Consider the following 21,058-nt stretch of genomic DNA (forward strand, 5'->3'; position numbering starts at 1 on the left):
AACACTGTTTTAGTTTAACTGATGTCACTTTTAGTTTAATATGTATTCAGTAACTAAACCAAATCCACTTGCACTTAAACTTTGTAAAATATGACAAATAAACATCGTCAGACATCAGATAAAAAAAAGATTAAAAAATCTAACAAATATGACATGATTTGCATCTCACATGTATGTGAAACTACACATGCAACAAGACGCCTAATAGGCTGTAATTCATATTTATGTATGTATTAAAAACATATGAACAATAAACTTTTCTTATAAAATTCTCGCCAGACATGACAGATGTTTTCATTTTCTTTTCTTTCCTTGTTTATTTGTTTAAAATCCCTGCAGCTTTCCCACCAGTGTTAGTCGTTTGTTTTCAGGTGTTTTCAGGTGTTTTCAGGTGTTTTCGGGTGTTTCTAGTGTTTTTAACGCTAGCTAACACTCCACACAGAGCTCTCGGCTCTGCCTTGTTACCTCTGTTTACTAAACTTAAACTTAATAAACTGGATTGTTCTTGCACAACATTTTAGTCTTTTACTTATTTGGATTCATGTTTTAATTTTTTCTTTCTTCTTCATGACTTTCGCCACAGGCTAGCTGCTAGCTGATTGTCTTCTCCTGCTTATTAGAGTTTGTTGAGTAACTGACACATTACAACTGAGCTTCTCATGGCTCCATCAGTAATATCTCTTTTGTCTTCAGTTGAAAAGTTACGCTGCCCACCGGTGCAACACTTCATGCTTTTTGCAGTCCTCTAGGTGGTGTTTGAGGCCCAAGCACGAGCCACGGCCCCATGGTTAAGAATCAGTGCGCTAGACCACCGAGGGTTCATGAGATTTCTAAGTGCAGCCTTTCCAACAACACTAACTGGGGTATGCTTGGTAACTTGTTTTGTTACTGCAGCTGTTCTCTTTCCATTTTCAATGTCTTTATTTGATTTTGCAAACGACATCGTCAGAGTAATTTCCTTGCATATTTTCTTGGGTATGGGCAGAGATGTGGCCATGCTGAGTTTACACATTCTTGGTGTTTCAGGTGGTGACACTAATTTATGGTTCTGCTGCCCTAGTTTTACAGCACATTTTGCAGATTCCTTTAGAAACTCCGACCACTGCACAGCCATACTTTGCACATTTAACAGCTCGGGATAAACTGAGTAGATCTGCTCTCTCGTCCACCCCTGCTCATGACAGACGATGTTCAGACTGGAAGCAGCGTCAGCACAGCTCAACTCTGCTGTTGGATAAATGAAGGTTGGTGGTGTGTCTACCTTTCCCACTCCGCTCAGAGGGAAGTCTTTCCGACAGAGGTGAGCGATGATTCCTGCTGCCAGGGCGTCACCGAGGACGTTGATCATGGTCCGAAACCTGTCCCTGCAGAGACACATGGGACGCCGTCAGACCACGGCAGCTGACCAGAAACACTCAACATTTCCTCATCGCCAACTTACAGAATCCAGTCGATGGCTACGATGAGCGTGATGTCATCAGGCGGCAGGCCCACAGAGGTCAGAACAATCACCATGGTAACCAGCCCAGCCTGAGGAATGCCAGCTGCACCAATGCTGGCGGCCGTAGCGGTGATGCTGTCAGATGGAGGGGGAAGTAATATCAGCCAAAACAGATAGTGGAAAAACTCCTGAAACGAACCTGATCCTGCTCAGTGTTGTTTTCCATCCATAATGTTCTTATGGGCTGTCTTGTTGTCATAGTAACAAAACACTATGAATACATGACGACCCAACCCACCGCTGTAAATTCTTTCTGTAACACTGAGGTTTCTAGCTTCAGGTTTCTATAAAACTCCATCATACCGACTTGTAACTCACATTTCATACTGTTCTGTTCGTTACCTGATGGTGACCAACTGGCCGAAGTCCAGCTCGTAGTCATTAACCTGGGCAATAAAGATGGCTGCCACCGCCTCGTACAGCGCTGTGCCATCCATGTTGATGGTGGCTCCGACAGGGAGGACGAAACGAGCTATCTGTCGGTCCACATGACAGTTTTCCAACAAACACTTCATGGTGATGGGCAGAGTGGCAGAGCTGAGGAGAGACATCAGTATAGTTCATCTGAAACCTGAAGATGCTCTCAGACCAGCAGGTGAGAGCAGGAACTGACCTGGAGGAGGTGGCCAGCGCGATCACCATGGCCTGCAGCAGCCCGCGGATGTAGCTGAACGGATTCTTCTTGGTGAGGATGAAGTAGCAGAAAGGGAGGAGGATGAGGCCGTGGACAAAGAGGCCGGCGAGCACGGTGATGCCGTACCAGCCCAACTTTTTCCCCAGAGTACTCGGGTCTTGCATGTCCAGAATCTTCCCTGCCACCAAGAAGATAATCCCAAACGGAAAGTACCTGAGAATAGATGGATGGATGGATGGATGGATGGATGGATGATGGATGGATGATGGATGGATGGATGGATGGATGATGGATGGATGGATGGATGATGGATGGATGGATGGATGGATGGATGATGGATGGATGGATGGATGGATGGATGATGGATGATGGATGGATGGATGGATGGATGGATGATGGATGAAGGATGGATGGATGATGGATGATGGATGGATGATGGATGGATGGATGGATGAAGGATGGATGGATGGATGGATGGATGGATGGATGGATGGATGATGGATGAAGGATGGATGGATGATGGATGGATGGATGGATGGATGGATGGATGGATGGATGATGGATGAAGGATGGATGGATGATGGATGATGGATGATGGATGGATGATGGATGGATGGATGAAGGATGGATGGATGGATGAAGGATGGATGGATTGACAGACAGATAGAAGGATACTTTAATTGATCCTGGGAAATCAGGGCTTGCAGCAGCATCATTGGTGCAAAAGACTCGGATAGCAAACAAAAGTAAAGCAGCAAAACAAACATAGAAATCTATAAACCAGATAATAAATGACATGAACAAAGTAGCAGAGCAGGAGAGAATAAGTCAGAAGGATAGAAAATAGAAGTATAGTATATAGTATAGTAATTTAAATGGAGACGGCAAACTGAAATGTAAGGAAAACGATGTGCAAACCACCTAGAATGTAAAAAGTAGAGTAAAAGTGGTGGATAGAAGCAGCAGGTGGAGCCTGGTGTCTGAGCAGAGCTGACTTATGGATCAGTGATGGACAGGGTTCCTGTATTGGAGCGTCTCAGACTGGTAGGGAAGGAGCTCCGCTGGATGACCAGTCTGGTGGATGGTCGGGTTCTTCGTGACGGAAACCAGGCTGTTCAGCACGTCCTCTCCACCAGTTCCAGCCTTCTTTCTGTGTTCAGTCTGCTGCTGTTGCTGCTTCCCAGCACAAAGCAGCAAAGAGAAGCTTCTGGAGACGACAGGCTGGTAAAGCATCTCCAACAATGAAGGACCTGCACAGTCTCAGGAAGTAGAGCCTGCTCATCCCCTCCTGGTACACAGCTTCTGTGCCTGGTTTCCAGTCCAGTCTGGGGTCCATGGCCCCTCCCAGGTATGTCTAGGCCTCAGCAACCTCCTGCCTCATGATCTTCAGTGGAGGTAGAGGAGTCCTCTTCCTCTGGATGTCTAACATCTTTCTGGTCTTGGTGGCATTCAGATGCAGGTGGTCCTGCCAGTCCAGTCTACAAACCGGTCCACCAGCGCTCTGTCCTCCTCCTTCTCCTCCCTCTGTCACGAATGGTGGGCGTCGGAGGAGGTGAGGACCCAATTGCAGGCAGTCAGGCAGGAGGCAGATTTAGTGCAGGAAAGAAGGTTTATTTCCAGAATCCAAAACAGGAAAAAACAGATAACTCAAACCAGAGGGAACAGGCAAAGGTGAATGGTGAATGGTGAATGATGAGGATCCGACAAGGAACAACAGAAACCAGGGGTACTTATACACAGAGGGAGTAACAAGACACAGGTGAAGTGGATGACTAGTCAGACCAGGTGAACTAACGAGGCAGGAACAGAAACCACAACACACAAGGGAAAAACATGACAAAACTAGAATCAAACCAAGACAGAAACCAAGAATCCGAACACAAGACCAAAAAATGACACACATGAGCAACACAGCCCATGACCGTGACACCCTCTCCTAGAAACCCAACATCAGCTGATTCATCAGAGACTTTCTGAAGGCGGCAGGACTCCGTGTTGGACTGAGAATCAGTGGTGTAGAAGGTGAAGAGGAGCCAGCACAGTCCCCTGAGGACCACCACGTCAGACAGGACGCTGCCCAGGTGGACCAGCTGTGGCCTGTCAGGTAGTCGGTAATCCAGGAGACCATGGAGTCCTGGACGCCCATCCGTGTTCACACGCAGCTGCAGCATGTGCTGAGGGATGGATGTAAAGCCGCTCACTCCTCTCTGCAGACGGTCATTTCTAGGTTTCAGCCATAAAAATCATATAAATAATTTGTAATTGAGCCACTTATAAAGTTTCTAGTATAAATGCTGATGAATGATTTGTGAAATATTTTGTGATTTAACTCGTTATTAACTTCTAACCACCAGTTAATGTGCTGCTAACTGTTTGGGTGTCGATAACATCCCCATCCAATTTATACTTAAAACAGTTCTTCACACCACTGACATAGCTGATCCATTCACTATTCAGCTTGTCTTACTGGTTTAAACTGGTCTCTTCATTCCACTTTATTTACTTTCTCTTTTAATTCGTCCACTCAGTGAAATCCATACGAATTATTTCAGAGAAACATGCAATCAAAGTTGCAGCTATGACCTAAGTATCACATACACAGCACCATGGAAGCCACGATTATTTAGTTTTACAGTTAATTGCGATATTAAACACTAAGATTAATGAATCATAGACATCCCTCAAAAAGCACCACTTTAATATCAAATGTTATGTATGAATTATATCAGCAGCGCAACGTCCGCACGGAAGGAACAGCGTTTCACAAAAGCAGCAACTTCCGGCGGGGAAATGTGAAGCCTATGAGGAAGAGCAAAGAACTGCAGTTCCCCCCTCGTCCACTAGGGGCTCCAAAACAGAGCAAATCCCCACAGACTCCCATGTTAAAAAGACCAACTTCACAGCAGAAATAAACATGTTTAAAGACTAAATCTAAAATCTAATTATAGGATTAATAGGTAAACTTTGCCTTCATGACAACTGTGAGGGGGTTGAATTTTTTTCTAACTTATCCATTTGGATGTTATTTAATCTTGAAATTTGGCATAATTAAGGGCGTGTCCTTTTGATTGACAGGTATCCAATACCCACTGCAAAAAGGGAGAGTGCAGCACAACCGAGAAATCCAGAGTTAATGTGTAGAATTTATTTATTCTTTTCACAGGAGAGCAGATTTAGCTGAAACCAGACTTCGTTCCTTTACTCTGAGTTATTCTGGCATAAAAAGAAAAAAAAAATAGAACTGATAGCCACATAAGGAACATTCAGGTGATTTTACACATTATAGTGCTGGAAGCTAATTTACGCACAATAATATTAAAATCCTCATTATTTCTTAGATAATAATCATACAAAGAAACTGTGTAATCGTTCCTATACAGCGCAACAAACTGCTACACAACGTAGGCACCGACAGCCGTCCACAGCAGGACCGTGGTTACCGGCGAAGGTGGGTCTGAGCAGCCGTGGGTAGGCCACCTCCAGAACCAGCAGATTCCCTAAAAGCACCCCAGACACAGGGAGAATAAACCTGCACACACCCCACAGCGGCTGCAAACCAAGCATGGAGAGGAAAACAGGCTAAAAGACAGTTATAGAAACAGCCTCACTCACGGACATGTGAACACAACCCACTACAATTACTTCCCTACATAATAAACAGGAGGCCCAGCCCTCCTCAACCCGAGTCCACAGAGGCCACTTCCCACTGGACCCCTGGGCCACAGCACATAACACCAGCCCAGGTTAAAGGAGCATTTTAAACTGTATTTTCTGTTATTTACTCTTTTGTTTTAGATCAAATTCATCTCAGCTTCACCAGATACACAAGTGTCTCTAATAATCCTGCAGTTTTCCCCTAAATCCTGTTTTTTGGATAGAAGACGAGTTGTGGACCAGCTGTTTCACTGGACCATCGTTACTGGAGCCTTGCTGATGCAACAGGAGCGTTTCTGTTCCAGAATAAGACTTCAGAGATAAACAGACTGCTCAGGAATAAGTCTTTACTGAATCTACTGTTTGTGGCCTGGTATTCATTATCTCAGGAATCTTAGCTTTGCAGTGGGGTAACGTGCAGGTACTCGTCTCGCCCACGTCATGTCTGAACCATCGGGTTGGGTAAAAATCAGACAAAACGTGACTGATAATCTCACATTTTCTGCTCCCACTGAGTTTATACTCTCAAAACCACATTCTAAAGACTTTCTGAGTAAAAGATGTTAAAACTTGGTTAGATCGATGGTTCTGCGGTGTTCAGACGGTGTGTGTGTGGGTGTGTGTCCAGCACAGACTCATGAGCTCCTGCTGGTTTTAATCAGCTCAGGTGGGGAACCTGCAGGGGGCAGAGTCACCAGGTCCTGAATGATCCAGAGTCGGCGTTTAATCTGAAACAGGCGGGACTCACCACACAGCAGCGTTGATGATCTTCATCACACACTCGTTGATGCACTGGCAGACGTTGACCAGCGGAGCGCCGCGTTCTCCCATCCTGCCCAGCAGCAGACCTGCACATGAACACACGCGTGCACGTTTTAACCCCTTCATCCCTGCATGTTACCAAAAACCTCCTAAAAACATGCATGAAGAACGTCTCCACAGTAACAGGGTTCATCTTCATGTTCTTAGTGTCTGGGGACGTCTAGACCAGAGGTCCCCAACCCTGGTCTTCCAGGCCCACTATCCTGCAGGGCTTAGAGGTCCCTGCTACCACGCACCTGATTCACATGAATGGCTTATTAGCAGAGAGCCTTTTATTGTGAATCAGGCGCGTTGCAGCAGGGAGACATCTAAGCCCTGCAGGATAGTGGGCCTGGAGGACCAGGGTTGGGGACCTCTGGTCTAGGGGCCTTAGAAAATGGACTTCCAAAGTCAGAAATGTTGTCTGACACTTTGCTCGTGTACAATAACAGAAGAAATGTTTTTTCCCATCGGACGCTTCGCTAGCAATGACGTCATCGATCACCTTCAGCAACTAAATCTTTTCTAAACATTCATGTCTGACCCAAAGTCCACTTCCAGTCTGGTTTTAGGAATATCAGGGCCTAAACTTGGAAAATAAATGCCATGTTTCCTGGTTTGGAGAATAACTGTTTTAAGCAGATCAAAGACTTTATAAGTAACTTAACACTAAATTTAAACTGCAGCTCAAACAAAGTAGAAGTAAAGTTTCAGCATCCAGAAATGTAGAGAAGCCGGGAGGGAGCAGTAAAACATCCGCTCACCCATAGTGGCTGAAAAGATGACGATGCCGAGGACGTTCATCTGCTGGCTGCTGCCAGGACTGGTCTTGTACGTGACCTCTGGAGGCGGAGTCAGCTCCAGGTACACCGTCCGGCCTTTGGGGTCACTGTCATCTGGGACGACGTAGACAAAGTTGGGCTGGATGGTTCTGGTTGGGACTTTGAGGATGGGGATCAGGTCTGTTTTGTACTGAACAAAGAAAGTTAGGATTGTCACAGGAAGCACAGCATGGACGCAAACGTTAGCTGTGTTCGTGTGTTCTTACCTGCTGAAACGTGGCTTCAATCAGGTTGGAGGGAACCATGTTTCTGTGGAACAGGAAGGAAAACATGTTCATCTGTTTCTAAAAAAGAGATTTAACATGTTGGTACAGTCGGGAAAACCAGAAAGTCTAAATCAAAGTCTGCTTTACTGCAAACACACTGAAAAGCTCAGTGTAAATAAGGACAGAAATCAATATTTCCAGATGTCGTGATTCCATATTTCCCCCAGAAGCAGATCAACAACAGATCAGATGCCGAAACTGAGACGTTTCACCATGTGATGAAAATACGAGCTGATAGTGAATCTGATGCAGCAACACGTCTGGAAAAAGTAGTTCCAGGGTGATGTTCGGCACGTTAGTTCCAGGGTGATGTTCGGCACGGTGTAAAAAGTAGTCCCAGGGTGATGTTCATCATGGTGTAAAAAGTAGTTCCAGGGTGATGTTCGGCACGGTGTAAAAAGTAGTTCCAGGGTGATGTTCGGCACGGTGTAAAAAGTAGTTCCAGGGTGATGTTCATCATGGTGTAAAAAGTAGTTCCAGGGTGATGTTCGGCACGGTGTAAAAAGTAGTTCCAGGGTGATGTTCGGCACAGTGTAAAAAGTAGTTCCAGGGTGATGTTCAGCACGGTGTAAAAAGTAGTTCCAGGGTGATGTTCAGCACGGTGTAAAAAGTAGTTCAAGGGTGATGTTCGGCACGGTGTAAAAAGTAGTTCCAGGGTGATGTTCAGCACGGTGTAAAAAGTAGTTCCAGGGTGATGTTCGGTCCGGTGTAAAAAGTAGTTCCAGGGTGATGTTCGGCACGGTGTAAAAAGTAGTCCCAGGGTGATGTTCATCATGGTGTAAAAAGTAGTCCCAGGGTGATGTTCGGCACGGTGTAAAAAGTAGTTCCAGGGTGATGTTCGGCACGGTGTAAAAAGTAGTTCCAGGGTGATGTTCGGCACGGTGTAAAAAGTAGTTCCAGGGTGATGTTCATCATGGTGTAAAAAGTAGTTCCAGGGTGATGTTCGGCACGGTGTAAAAAGTAGTTCCAGGGTGACGTTCGGCACGGTGTAAAAAGTAGTTCCAGGGTGATGTTCGGCACAGTGTAAAAAGTAGTTCCAGGGTGATGTTCGGTCCTGTGTAAAAAGTAGTTCCAGGGTGATGTTCGGCACGGTGTAAAAAGTAGTTCCAGGGTGATGTTCGGTCCGGTGTAAAAAGTAGTTACAGGGTGATGTTCGGCACGGTGTAAAAAGTAGTTACAGGGTGATGTTCGGTCCGGTGTAAAAAGTAGTTACAGGGTGATGTTCGGCATGGTGTAAAAAGTAGTTCCAGGGTGATGTTCAGCAAGGTGTAAAAAGTAGTTCCAGGGTGATGTTCGGCACGGTGTAAAAAGTAGTTCCAGGGTGACGTTCGGCACGGTGTAAAAAGTAGTTCCAGGGTGATGTTCGGCACAGTGTAAAAAGTAGTTCCAGGGTGATGTTCGGTCCGGTGTAAAAAGTAGTTCCAGGGTGATGTTCGGCACGGTGTAAAAAGTAGTTCCAGGGTGATGTTCGGTCCGGTGTAAAAAGTAGTTACAGGGTGATGTTCGGCATGGTGTAAAAAGTAGTTCCAGGGTGATGTTCAGCAAGGTGTAAAAAGTAGTTCCAGGGTGATGTTCGTTCCGGTATAAAAAGTAGTTCCAGGGTGATGTTCGGCACGTTAGTTCCAGGGTGATGTTCGGCACGGTGTAAAAAGTAGTTCCAGGGTGATGTTCGGCACGGTGTAAAAAGTAGTTCCAGGGTGTTGTTTGGCACGGTGTAAAAAGTAGTTCCAGGGTGACATTCGGCACGGTGTAAAAAGTAGTTCCAGGGTGATGTTCGGCACGGTGTAAAAAGTAGTTCCAGGGTGATGTTCGGCACGGTGTAAAAAGTAGTTCCAGGGTGATGTTCGGCACGGTGTAAAAAGTAGTTCCAGGGTGATGTTCGGCACGGTGTAAAAAGTAGTTCCAGGGTGATGTTCGGCATGGTGTAAAAAGTAGTTCCAGGGTGATGTTCAGCACGGTGTAAAAAGTAGTTCCAGGGTGATGTTCGGTCCTGTGTAAAAAGTAGTTCCAGGGTGATGTTCGGCAAGTTAGTTCCAGGGTGATGTTCGGCACGGTGTAAAAAGTAGTTCCAGGGTGATGTTCGGCATGGTGTAAAAAGTAGTTCCAGGGTGATGTTCAGCACGGTGTAAAAAGTAGTTCCAGGGTGATGTTCGGTCCTGTGTAAAAAGTAGTTCCAGGGTGATGTTCGGCAAGTTAGTTCCAGGGTGATGTTCGGCACGGTATAAAAAGTAGTTCCAGGGTAATGTTCAGCACGGTGTAAAAAGTAGTTCCAGGGTGATGTTCAGCACGGTGTAAAAAGTAGTTCCAGGGTGATGTTCGGTCCGGTGTAAAAAGTAGTTCCAGGGTGATGTTCGGCACGTTAGTTTCAGGGTGATGTTCGGCACGGTGTAAAAAGTAGTTCCTGGGTGATGTTCTACATGGTGTAAAAAGTAGTTCCAGGGTGATGTTCGGCACGGTGTAAAAAGTAGTTCCAGGGTGATGTTCGGCACGGTGTAAAAAGTAGTTCCAGGCTGATGTTCGGTCCGGTGTAAAAAGTAGTTCCAGGGTGATGTTCAGCACGGTGTAAAAAGTAGTTCCAGGGTGATGTTCGGCACGGTGTAAAAAGTAGTTCCAGGGTGATGTTCGGCACGGTGTAAAAAGTAGTTCCAGGTTGATGTTCGGCACGGTGTAAAAAGTAGTTCCAGGGTGATGTTCGGCACGGTGTAAAAAGTAGTTCCAGGGTGATGTTCGGCACTGTGTAAAAAGTAGTTCCAGGTTGATATTCGGCACGGTGTAAAAAGTAGTTCCAGGGTGATGTTCGGCACGGTGTAAAAAGTAGTTCCAGGGTGATGTTCGGCACAGTGTAAAAAGTAGTTCCAGGGTGATGTTCGGCGCGGTGTAAAAAGTAGTTCCAGGGTGATGTTCGGCACGGTGTAAAAAGTAGTTCCAGGGTGATGTTCGGCGCGGTGTAAAAAGTAGTTCCAGGGTGATGTTCGGCGCGGTGTAAAAAGTAGTTCCAGGGTGATGTTCGGCGCGGTGTAAAAAGTAGTTCCAGGGTGATGTTCAGCACGGTGTAAAAAGTAGTTCCAGGGTGATGTTCAGCACGGTGTAGCATCTCTTCTTCTTCTAACATCTGTGAGGCTCCATCAATGCTGAAAAGTACATGGAGGTTTTAGAGCAACATCTGCTGCCATCCAGACAACGTCTCTTTCAGGGAAGACCTTGCAGATTTCAGCAAGACGATGCTGAACCACGTCCTGCATCCATAACAGCAGCATGGCTTCACAGGAGAAGAGTCCGGCTGCTGAACTGGCCTGCCTGCAGTCCAGACCTTTCACCAGTACACAACATCTGGAGCACCATGGAAGGAGAAATCCAGGAATGAACGTTTCAATGTTTGTTTTCTACTGTGTTACAGCTGAATTTATTCTGACGCAGTAAATCAAACTGAGTCTTGCCTTCTTTGCCAGTCTTGTGGATTTGTTTGGATCCTCTGCCTCTGGCCAAAGAGAATTTCATTCTGCGTCTTCTTTTGGGACTGATAGTAAATGTGGGACGTTTGAACACAACCACATGTAGAGTTTAATGTAATGTTTTAAATATTACCTTAATAAAGGTATTAAACTGCTTCTGGCTGGAATTCTGGCTTCATGATCAGCACAAATCCATCACTGCAGCTCTTCTCTGGTTCAGATCATTCACCTGGTTCAGACCAGCTACAACATTTTAATGGGCTATGAGCACTTTCCAGGAACCTCTATTGTTCTTTCTAAGCCAGTCACTGGTGCATGAGCCAAAGTAGTGCCTCTGCTACGGACTCGGCTTATTGGCTATGACACCAGTAATGAAAGGCCATAAGCTGCCATCTTTTGTCATGTGACAGTCAAACTCTGGACCCAAAGCTTCTGACTCCGCCTCCGGTCTTTCTGGAGGGTGGGTTCTTTGGCTCAGTTGACCCTCATCAGGGGTCAGAGGTCAACAGGATGATGATGTGTTCAACCCGCTCGTGCAGCTTCTTCTCGTTGGCACAAGTTTGTTCTGCCAACGTGCAGCAGGAGAAATCACTAATCTGCTAGTTATCCCGCAGGATTACTAAAAATACACTGATGAGCCTGGACTGTAATGGGATTGATGTTTGTGTAGGAGCGCGATGGTCTATGCTCTACGCTTTGTTGTAGTCAGCTGAGGTAAGTCGTGGATTGTTTGATGCTGTCTTTCCTTATAACAGGCACAGAAAATTCCTCATCCTCCAGATTCCAGACGTGCAAACTGAACTTGAGCCATGGAGTACGGTGCAGTAAAAGGGACAAAATTCAGGCTATGTCCTCGCTGCAGTCAACTGATGATCAGAATAATAATGAGTTAGAATTGCTGAATAATATTTTATCTCACCTGATCAGGTCAAGTAGGGCATCGGCTGAAGTCATGACGGGCCCGCCGCCCAGCCGGTTGCTGTCCATCTCCGTCCCCACACCAGGTTTGATGATAACGACGAGCACAATGCCGACCACCACGGCCATGAAGGTGGTCCACAGGTAGTAGGTCACAGTGAGGACGCCCATCCGGCAGCACGCCTTTGACTCCATTGAAGACAGACCTGACATTAAACTGCACAGGTAAAAAAAAAGTAGTCATGAACCCAGCCGTGTTCGGACAGGTTAGCCTTGCTTAGCATGCAGCTAATAGCAAATAGCTAATGCTAACAGCTTAATGCTACGTAGTCGAACCAGGTGAAGAAGATTTCACACAAACAGGATGAAGTCTTTGTATGCAACCAAGTTTTGGGCCACGTTGCTGGATGTCATACACCTGCTAAATGAAGGCAACTTCGTTACAGAAGATAAAATACTTAAAATGGAATATTATTTTATTATGACTGTAACACATCATATTAAAATCTTTCACACAGATAGAAAAAAATGCATGTCCGTGTTTTTCCATCCAAAGACATGCATGTTGGCCTAGATAAACTGGTTTCTCTTGTAGATGAGACTGTGTGTCTCACTGCGATATGAATGAATCGTTTCTTTTACAGCAGCTCTTAGAGAGACCCTGAGAGACACAAGAAAATGAAACCTGAATGGTCCTTTTAGAGGATTCTGGACTGTAAATGTCCACAGATGTCACCACCACTGTGACAGCACCTCCACCTACCTGGACGTGATGAGAGGAAGGATGAGCATCTTCAGCATCCTCATCAACAGCTCTCCAGGAAAAGAGAAGTAGATCTTGGCCTGCGGTGAGAAATAAAGCACAAGTTCAGCATGAAGAATAGGTTCTGGTCACCATGGTAACTGATTGTGATTAAGCTGTAAACAAAATCACAAAATGATGAATTTAACTATAATAATTTTTCTCTATGAACATTTATGAGCTTATAACAACAACAACGATAAGAAGAAGAAGAACTGAAAAAAACTTGAAATTTTAAGGCAGAATTTACTTAAATGAATGTGTAAAGTCTGAAAGTGAAAATAAATCAAATAAAGGCAACAATAATAAAAGTATTATGTATGTCTCCCCCCTCCCAATAAAGTTCCAGAGCTCTAACCTGGAAATGATGGAACAAGGCACCAGATTAGCAGATTTTCATCGGACAAACCCTCCGAAAAAGGACAGATTTAAGGAGGATATCAGAGCCAGGGCCGGACTGGGACAAAAAGTCAGACCAGGAGACGTTCACTCACTCCGGCCCCCCCTAAGCATACACTGCACACACACGCTCACACCTCTGTGTGCAAAACCACAAATCCATGCACCCACCTATGGGTGAGTAATCCTCAAAAGCCCATTTTTCAAATTCAAATTGAATTTATATTTAACAGCCATGAACAGAAAACTAAAAGCAGCAGTTTTTCTCTTCCACTCATCCAAAGCTTCAGCACAGCAGGATTCCTGATGAGCTAAACATCACTTTTATTTTTCTCTTCATTCTTTCTAGACCAGATTACTACAACAGATTCAATAGAAAATGAAAAATTTGACTCAACTTAAAAAGATAAGACACTGTCCAACCTTATCAAGGGTTCACAAACTTTTCAGCCCACCTGTGGAGCCATGTTTGCTTCAGCAGAAGCCACCAAATATTTCTTGATGTAAAACAAGCAGTTTCATAACAGTGTGAAGAGTAATGTTAATATTTGTTTGTGATCATCCCCGAACACCTTTTAAGTTCTTTAAATATACAATTTAATGTTAAAATGAGACAAGTCAAGGCCACTTCACCTCATGCAAACTTTAGTGAGATTGTAAACAATGAAACAAAAATTAATTCCCACACAGTCACACATAATTTTAGAAGGTTAACAGGTGACGTGTTTCAGGTACGGAAAAAAAAAAGCAACTGAAAAATGTAACAAAACGAACAAAAACTGTATATATATAATATATAATATAATATAGAAAAAATACATGAAAAATCTAGAGTAAAACATATAAACACAAACATTTTAAAATTCCAAATGGTGTTTTAACAGCTGTTTTCCTGAGCCCCCCCACTGTCTTAAGACCAGTGTGGGTGTTAGAACTAGAGCTCCTGCAGGACTCCGGACTCGGGCCTGGTCCTCGTCGCCTGGCTGAAGAAGCTCTGAGCACATGGTTCTGCTCACTCGCCATCACCTCGCTGTTTACCTTGTTTACCTGTGGAGTTAAAAGCCTGACTGCTCTTAAAGAGACGTCACTCTGACTTTTTGATCGTTATGACCTCGGTAACGGTCCCGGTAAACCGCCTCTGGCCTACTCGCTTAGCTCCACATCTCAGCCTTCACCAGGCCGGCTGATAGACGATCGATGAGCTTTAGGTTTAAGTGTCCTCTGGAAAAAACTGTAATTACTGACATAGCAAGAACAGAAAGATTTTATTCTGGTTGAGACGGACCAGTTCCACCTCCTCAGACCGACCACGCTATTTTAACTAACATATAAAAGGCTGCTGAGTTGGACTAAGTCAACCTTCCAGTCCTGCATCAGATTTCAGATCCAAGTTAAAAAAGCAGAAGCTGATCTGGTCTCAGAGCAACATCTTTAACCCCGGTGGGGAAAATTCACTTCACACAAACACATGAGTTTACATGTCAAACATCTGATCACAGCTTTAATCCAGGGGCGGTACTAGGGGGGGTCCAGGGTGGGCCAGTGCCACCCTGACAGCGGGCTCGGACCCCTCTGCAGCCCCCTGCTGAAGGCAGAAACTGAAGCATAAATTTTTGTGATAATTCCACTTAAACCAAGATATGGAACCAAAGTGTAGCTGAATTTTCTAGCAGGACTCAATAAAGCGATGCACCACCAGTGGTTTCACTGTAGTTCAAAGATTTATATCACGATGTGGCCACGCCCACTTCTTCTAACCCTAAAATATGAAGACTGTCAACATGACTGCGTTAATACAAAGACATTCATTCAGGGAATCAACATGTTCATTTTGTTAAATGTATTAATGTATAAATAACAAAGTTATTACTCATGTTGTTACTAACACACACACCTGTGTTAGAAATCTGAATTAGGAACTACCTCAGCAAGAGGAGCTGACTTTGGGCAGGTAGGTGCCGTGTGATTAACTTTAATTAATAATTAACCAGCAGAGGCCTGCCATAACTGAAAATCTTTCTGGGGGCTGAAGCAGACGTTTTAGGGCAGCATGGCCTGACGTTCGCAGGCCAGACCGAGCGACCTGCTATGACTGCAGAGAGATCCATCACAGAGCTGCAGCTGCCAACGCTGCGCTGGCTTTAATAACACGTTTTCTTCATCATTCATCTGAAGCTGAGACAAGATGCTGGGACAAAAACTGTTTCACATCCTGGCTGAGATGGAGAACTGAGACGTTCACATACACAGTTATATACTGACAATATAACTGTCACTGAACTGCTGTTATAAAATAGATAGATAGATAGATAGATAGATAGATAGATGGATGGATGGATGATGGATAGATAGATAGATAGATAGATAGATAGATAGATAGATAGATGGATGGATGGATGGATGGATGGATGGATGGATGGATGATGGATGGATAGATAGATAGATGGATGGATGGATGGATGGATGGATGGATGGATGGATGGATGGATGGATGATGGATGGATGGATGGATGGATGGATGGATAGATAGATAGATAGATAGATAGATAGATAGATAGATAGATAGATAGATAGATAGATAGATAGATGGATGGATGGATGGATGGATGATGGATGGATAGACGGATGGATGGATGGATGGATGATGGATGGATGGATGGATGGATGGATGGATAGATAGATAGATAGATAGATAGATAGATAGATAGATAGATAGATAGATAGATAGATAGATAGATAGATAGATAGATAGATAGATAGATGGATGGATGGATGGATGTTGGATGGATAGATAGATAGATAGATGGATGGATGATGGATGGATAGATAGATAGATAGATGGATGGATGGATGGATGGATGGATGGATGGATGGATGGATGATGGATGGATGGATGGATGGATGATGGATGGATGGATGGATGGATGGATGGATGGATGGATGGATGGATGATGGATGGATGGATGGATGATGGATGGATGGATGGATGGATGGATAATGGATGGATGGATGGATGGATGGATGGATGGATGATGGATGGATGGATGGATGGATGGATGGATGGATGATGGATGGATGGATGGATGATGGATGGATGGATGGATGGATGGATAGATAGATAGATAGATAGATAGATAGATAGATAGATAGATAGATAGATAGATAGATAGATAGATGGATGGATGGATGGATGGATGATGGATGGATAGATGGATGGATGGATGGATGGATGGATGGATGGATGGATGGATAGATAGATAGATAGATAGATAGATAGATAGATAGATAGATAGATAGATAGATAGATAGATAGATGGATGGATGGATGGATGGATGGATGGATGGATGATGGATGGATAGACGGATGGATGGATGGATGGATGATGGATGGATGGATGGATGGATGGATGGATGGATAGATAGATAGATAGATAGATAGATAGATAGATAGATAGATAGATAGATAGATAGATAGATAGATAGATGGATGGATGGATGGATGGATGGATGGATGGATGGATGGATGGATGGATGATGGATGGATGGATGGATGGATGGATGGATGGATGGATGGATAGATAGATAGATAGATAGATAGATAGATAGATAGATAGATAGATAGATAGATAGATAGATAGATAGATAGAAAGGCCAGAATGTGGTCAGAGGTTGGAGATTCTTCAGCGTCTAGTAAGTGCTGTGTCTCGTGCACAGCTGATCATTCTGTCTTTAACTTCACTTAATCTCATTATTATGTGTATATATCTACATAATGTATATTTATAGACATGTGTAATCCCCGTGCACCTGTGACACTGCACCTGGATCCTTGAGCCCATTATAACAGCAGGTAGAGTTCATGACTCAACAGGCACATTTAATCCAAACGTGTTTGACACCACATCAGATTTTACAGACTGATTATCTCCATTTAACCTCCATCATGTGCAGTTAATGAAGCATCTTTATCTGAAGTCTTCATGTTTAACAATTATCCACATCAGAACCACCAGATCCAGCTCCACAAAAAGTAGGTCCACATGAGACCTGAAAAATACAGACTGCATGAGGAAAACCATCAAATAAAGCATGTCTCTGGCAGGAAAGCCTGCTGGTATTTATTCATAGTTCACATTTCTGCTGCCCCTCTGTAGCTGTAGTTATACATTTAAAAAGATTATCCGGGTCACTAAAAAAAGACATTGCTTTCACACGTAAATGAGGATGAGGACGTTGTGCCGGTGGAAAGTTTCCCTGTTTATCTGCAAAAGAGGTTAGAGGTTAACCTGCAGCAGCCACAACTCTCACACCAACACCCAGTCAGATGTGATGACGAGAATCACATGTTCCTCATCAGGTGTTAAAATTCAGCAAGTCCCTCCTCAGATGAACAACATGACCGACCACAGCTCCGTTCAGAGGGTCAATTCCAGGCTTCCCCTTAAGCTTGTTTGTAGTTAAGTAATTTTTTATTTATCTTATATTTTTTTATGATATGAGCCATATTTACGTAATTTTTTTCATTATAAACATAGTAATGTTTAATATTTTAACCAATCTTTAAACAGACATCTGAACGCAGAACCGCACCAAGCAAATCAAGTAAAGACCAAAGTCTGAACATTTTGACACTTTAAATTCACTCATTTCTCATTTTCTCCTGACACACCTGTAATTTCAACCTGGCTTCCAGCTCTCTCTGTGGACCGGGTCTGAACCACCACACTCCCGGTCCTCTAAAGCCCTGTTTCCACCAACTGGTCGGGGCGGGTCAGGATGGAGCGGGTCGCATTTTGTAGTGTTTCCACATTCAAAAATTTGGAAGGGAACCCAAATATCCGGCCTGTACTACTAAGTTGGCGTCACTTAGCCAAACTACTTCTGTAACACCGAGTTATTCTGTCCTCTCTTATCAACTATTTCGTCTGCTTTCTCTTTGCTTGTAGAAGCTCGTTCAGTCATGTTTGCATTGCAGACATGAGCACTCGTTTTGTAGCTAAAACCTTCCGCGTTGGAGCTTAGCTTAGAGTAGCCTTCTACTGTGCGCTGAGCACAGCCAACTGCTGCTGGGCTTGGTCGGGCTCATAGGTCAGGCTCATAGGTCGGGCTCATTGGTCGGGCTCATTGGTCGGGCTCATTGGTCGGGCTCATTGGTCGGGCTCATAGGTCGGGCTCATTGGTCGGGCTCATAGGTCGGGCTCATTGGTCGGGCTCATAGGTCGGGCTCATTGGTCGGGCTCATAGGTCGGGCTCATAGGTCGGGCTCATTGGTCGGGCTCATAGATCGGGCTCATAGATCGGGCTCTTTGGTCGGGCTCATAGGTCGGGCTCATTGGTCGGGCTCCGTGTGTGTGGTGTACATCATCACCTACGTTGCCAATGTGTTGCGGCTCTTTCTGTTGCGGCTGAGATGGAAGATCTCCTGCGTCAAGGAGTCTCATAGGTCGGCGTGACCAGCTCCCAGGCCCACGTCTCCAGTGTTTCTGGTGGTTCCTGTTTCTGAGGGGTCTCTCAGCGAGATGCTCCTCTCCAGCCTGTGGCTCCTCCCTGTCTGTTGGTTTCTGTCTCCGATGAAGTCTGTGGTCAAGACGCTCTTCTCCAGCCTGTGGCTCCAGTCTCTGAGGGGGTCTCTGAGCGAGATGCTCCTCACCGGCTTCTGGTTTCCAGCTCTGAGGAAGTCTCTGACCGGGACACTCCGCTTTTATTGCCTCTGGTCCACCCAGCTGAGGAGATCGCTCCTCCTCCGCTGCCTGTGGTAGACGGCGCCAAGGATATCGCTCCTCTCCTGCCTCTGGTACCTGGTCTCGCCATGAGGTGGATGCTACAGAGCTCCCCAGAGCTCTTGTCTGTGCGACCTCCTGGTCGCCCTCCAAAGACTCGGTTCCTGTCGGTGCAACCTCCCAGTCGTCCTCCGGACATTATATTAATGTTTGTTTGTCTTCTAGAGATCCGGTTGGTGCGCTTTCCAGAAATCCTGTAAGCGCACTTTCCAGTGATCCAGCTTCAGTTAGCACACCTTCCAGAGATCCGGCACCAGTTGGCACAACCCCTAGCAGCTCAACTTCAGTCCAAGCAACACTCTGGCTGTCCGTCAGAGATCCCGTCTGCTCAGCCTCCAGAGATCCTGTCTGCCTGTCTTCTGGAGGTCCAACTTCAGCCCGTGCAGCCCTCTGGCCTTCCGCCAGAGACCTGGCTCAAGTCTGTTCATCCTCCAGCCACCCGGCGTTGGTCGGCTTGGGCTCCGGACAGTTTCTGGTGGCAACATTGGCCCATCATCTCTGTCTTCACTCAAGGAAGAAAAGAATTTGAAAGCCCATTTTCATGGTTCAGGTTTAAATCTAGATTTGACCGTAATGATGAGCTTCCGTCATAGACTGTAAATAAAAGATGGACGGAGCCTCTGTGACGTCACCCGTAGGTTTCTGAAGAGCTGAACCAAAGCTTTTTGGGCATTCCCACTGTCGAAATCTTGGCAGCGTCACACGTGTTGTCATTCCCAGAAAATCCAAAAATGGGCAAAGAGGTGGAGCTGAGAGGGGGCCTGTAAAGGTGGGGGTGGATGAGTGACACCCATCAAACTCCAAGCTGCCTGTAACTAAGACCTAACCGAGTTAACGGAGGTAGGCGGGCTAAAGCTAAGCCGCATTGTTAGTCGGCTAAAAACAGCGTTTGTGCTGCACTCTCCCTTCTTACTGCGGATACTGGATATCTGTCAATCAAAAGGACACCCCAACATCCAAACGGATGAGTTAAAAAAAAAAATTACCCCCATTCAGTTGTCATGAAGGTAAACTTGACCTATTAATCCTAAAATGGATTTTTGTACCAGGCTTTAAACATGTTTATTTCTGCTGTGAAGTTGGTCTTTTTAACATGGGAGTCTATGGGGATTTGCTCTGTTTTGGAGCCCCTAGTGGACGAGGGGGGAACGGCAGTTTTTTGCTTATCCTCATAGGCTTCACATTTCACCGCCGGGAGTTGCCGCTTGGTTTCCACACAGTCTCATAGGGAGTTCAGGATTTACAGACCGCATCCTGCAAAGATCCTGGACATGGATTTCTTTGTGATGTATGAAATGAAATGTATGAAAAACAGCACCAATGAAGCTTGAAGGGAAATAAGTTGTGTTAGCCTTCCTGATGTGCGGCTAATTCAGTGAGAATTAGCAAAAAAAATGTTTGAGGTGCTTGTTCAACTAAAGGCCTAAAACTTCAATGTTTTACTCTAAATGCATTATTAGAGTTATAACAAGATTAAGCAAGCAGTTTGTTAGCTTGTTAGCGGGCTTGTTTTTCGTGGTCGCTGAAATCCACAACAAAGTTTACACTTTTCACCAGGGGACAATCCTGACTGGAAAAGGAGTTTTGCTAACATATTTGAGAGGAGTGACTGGCAGATTAGTATGATGCAGTTTAAGGGCCAAAGTTAGGATTATTGTGCACCTGGTGGAGGTTACAGTCTAGGTGTCTATAATAAGTTTTGGTGGTTTGGAAATTAGCTCTGAGAGGCTGGCAACCATTACACAAACGCTGATAGTTACTGAATCATCTGTTGCTTGTCAACTGTCAATTCTGGACCTGTAATTACAGGCCATACATAAAATAAAATGTAAAGCAGCAACACAAAATTTATAAAGAAAGTTCCACATAAAGACTCAGGGCAAAATGTGAAATTTACTGACTATTATCACAAGCTCTGACAGACAAATCCAGACGGGACAAGCAAAGGAAACAAACCCGAAGGGAAGAAATTTACTGGAGCAAATAAACAGGAGCTTTAAAACCTGGCA

The 21,058-nt window shown here is 44.8% G+C and overlaps 1 protein-coding gene across 1 annotated transcript in view; it reads right to left on the reverse strand.

The window, feature by feature from the left end:
• Positions 1–21,058, reverse strand: part of slc1a8a (solute carrier family 1 member 8a) — a 38,510-nt gene that overhangs the window by 17,064 nt on the left and 388 nt on the right. Inside the window, exons 2-10 of the mRNA XM_042006181.1 lie at positions 12,832–12,911; positions 12,070–12,285; positions 7,639–7,681; positions 7,355–7,562; positions 6,538–6,637; positions 2,115–2,348; positions 1,844–2,038; positions 1,442–1,576; positions 1,262–1,364 (exon numbers count right to left, since the gene is read on the reverse strand). Of these exons, the coding sequence (XP_041862115.1) occupies positions 1,262–1,364; positions 1,442–1,576; positions 1,844–2,038; positions 2,115–2,348; positions 6,538–6,637; positions 7,355–7,562; positions 7,639–7,681; positions 12,070–12,285; positions 12,832–12,911 (1,314 nt within the window). The remainder of the gene's footprint in view (positions 1–1,261; positions 1,365–1,441; positions 1,577–1,843; positions 2,039–2,114; positions 2,349–6,537; positions 6,638–7,354; positions 7,563–7,638; positions 7,682–12,069; positions 12,286–12,831; positions 12,912–21,058) is intronic.

The sequence above is a fragment of the Melanotaenia boesemani genome, chromosome 14, assembly GCF_017639745.1.
Source record: "Melanotaenia boesemani isolate fMelBoe1 chromosome 14, fMelBoe1.pri, whole genome shotgun sequence".
Lineage (NCBI taxonomy): Eukaryota > Metazoa > Chordata > Actinopteri > Atheriniformes > Melanotaeniidae > Melanotaenia > Melanotaenia boesemani.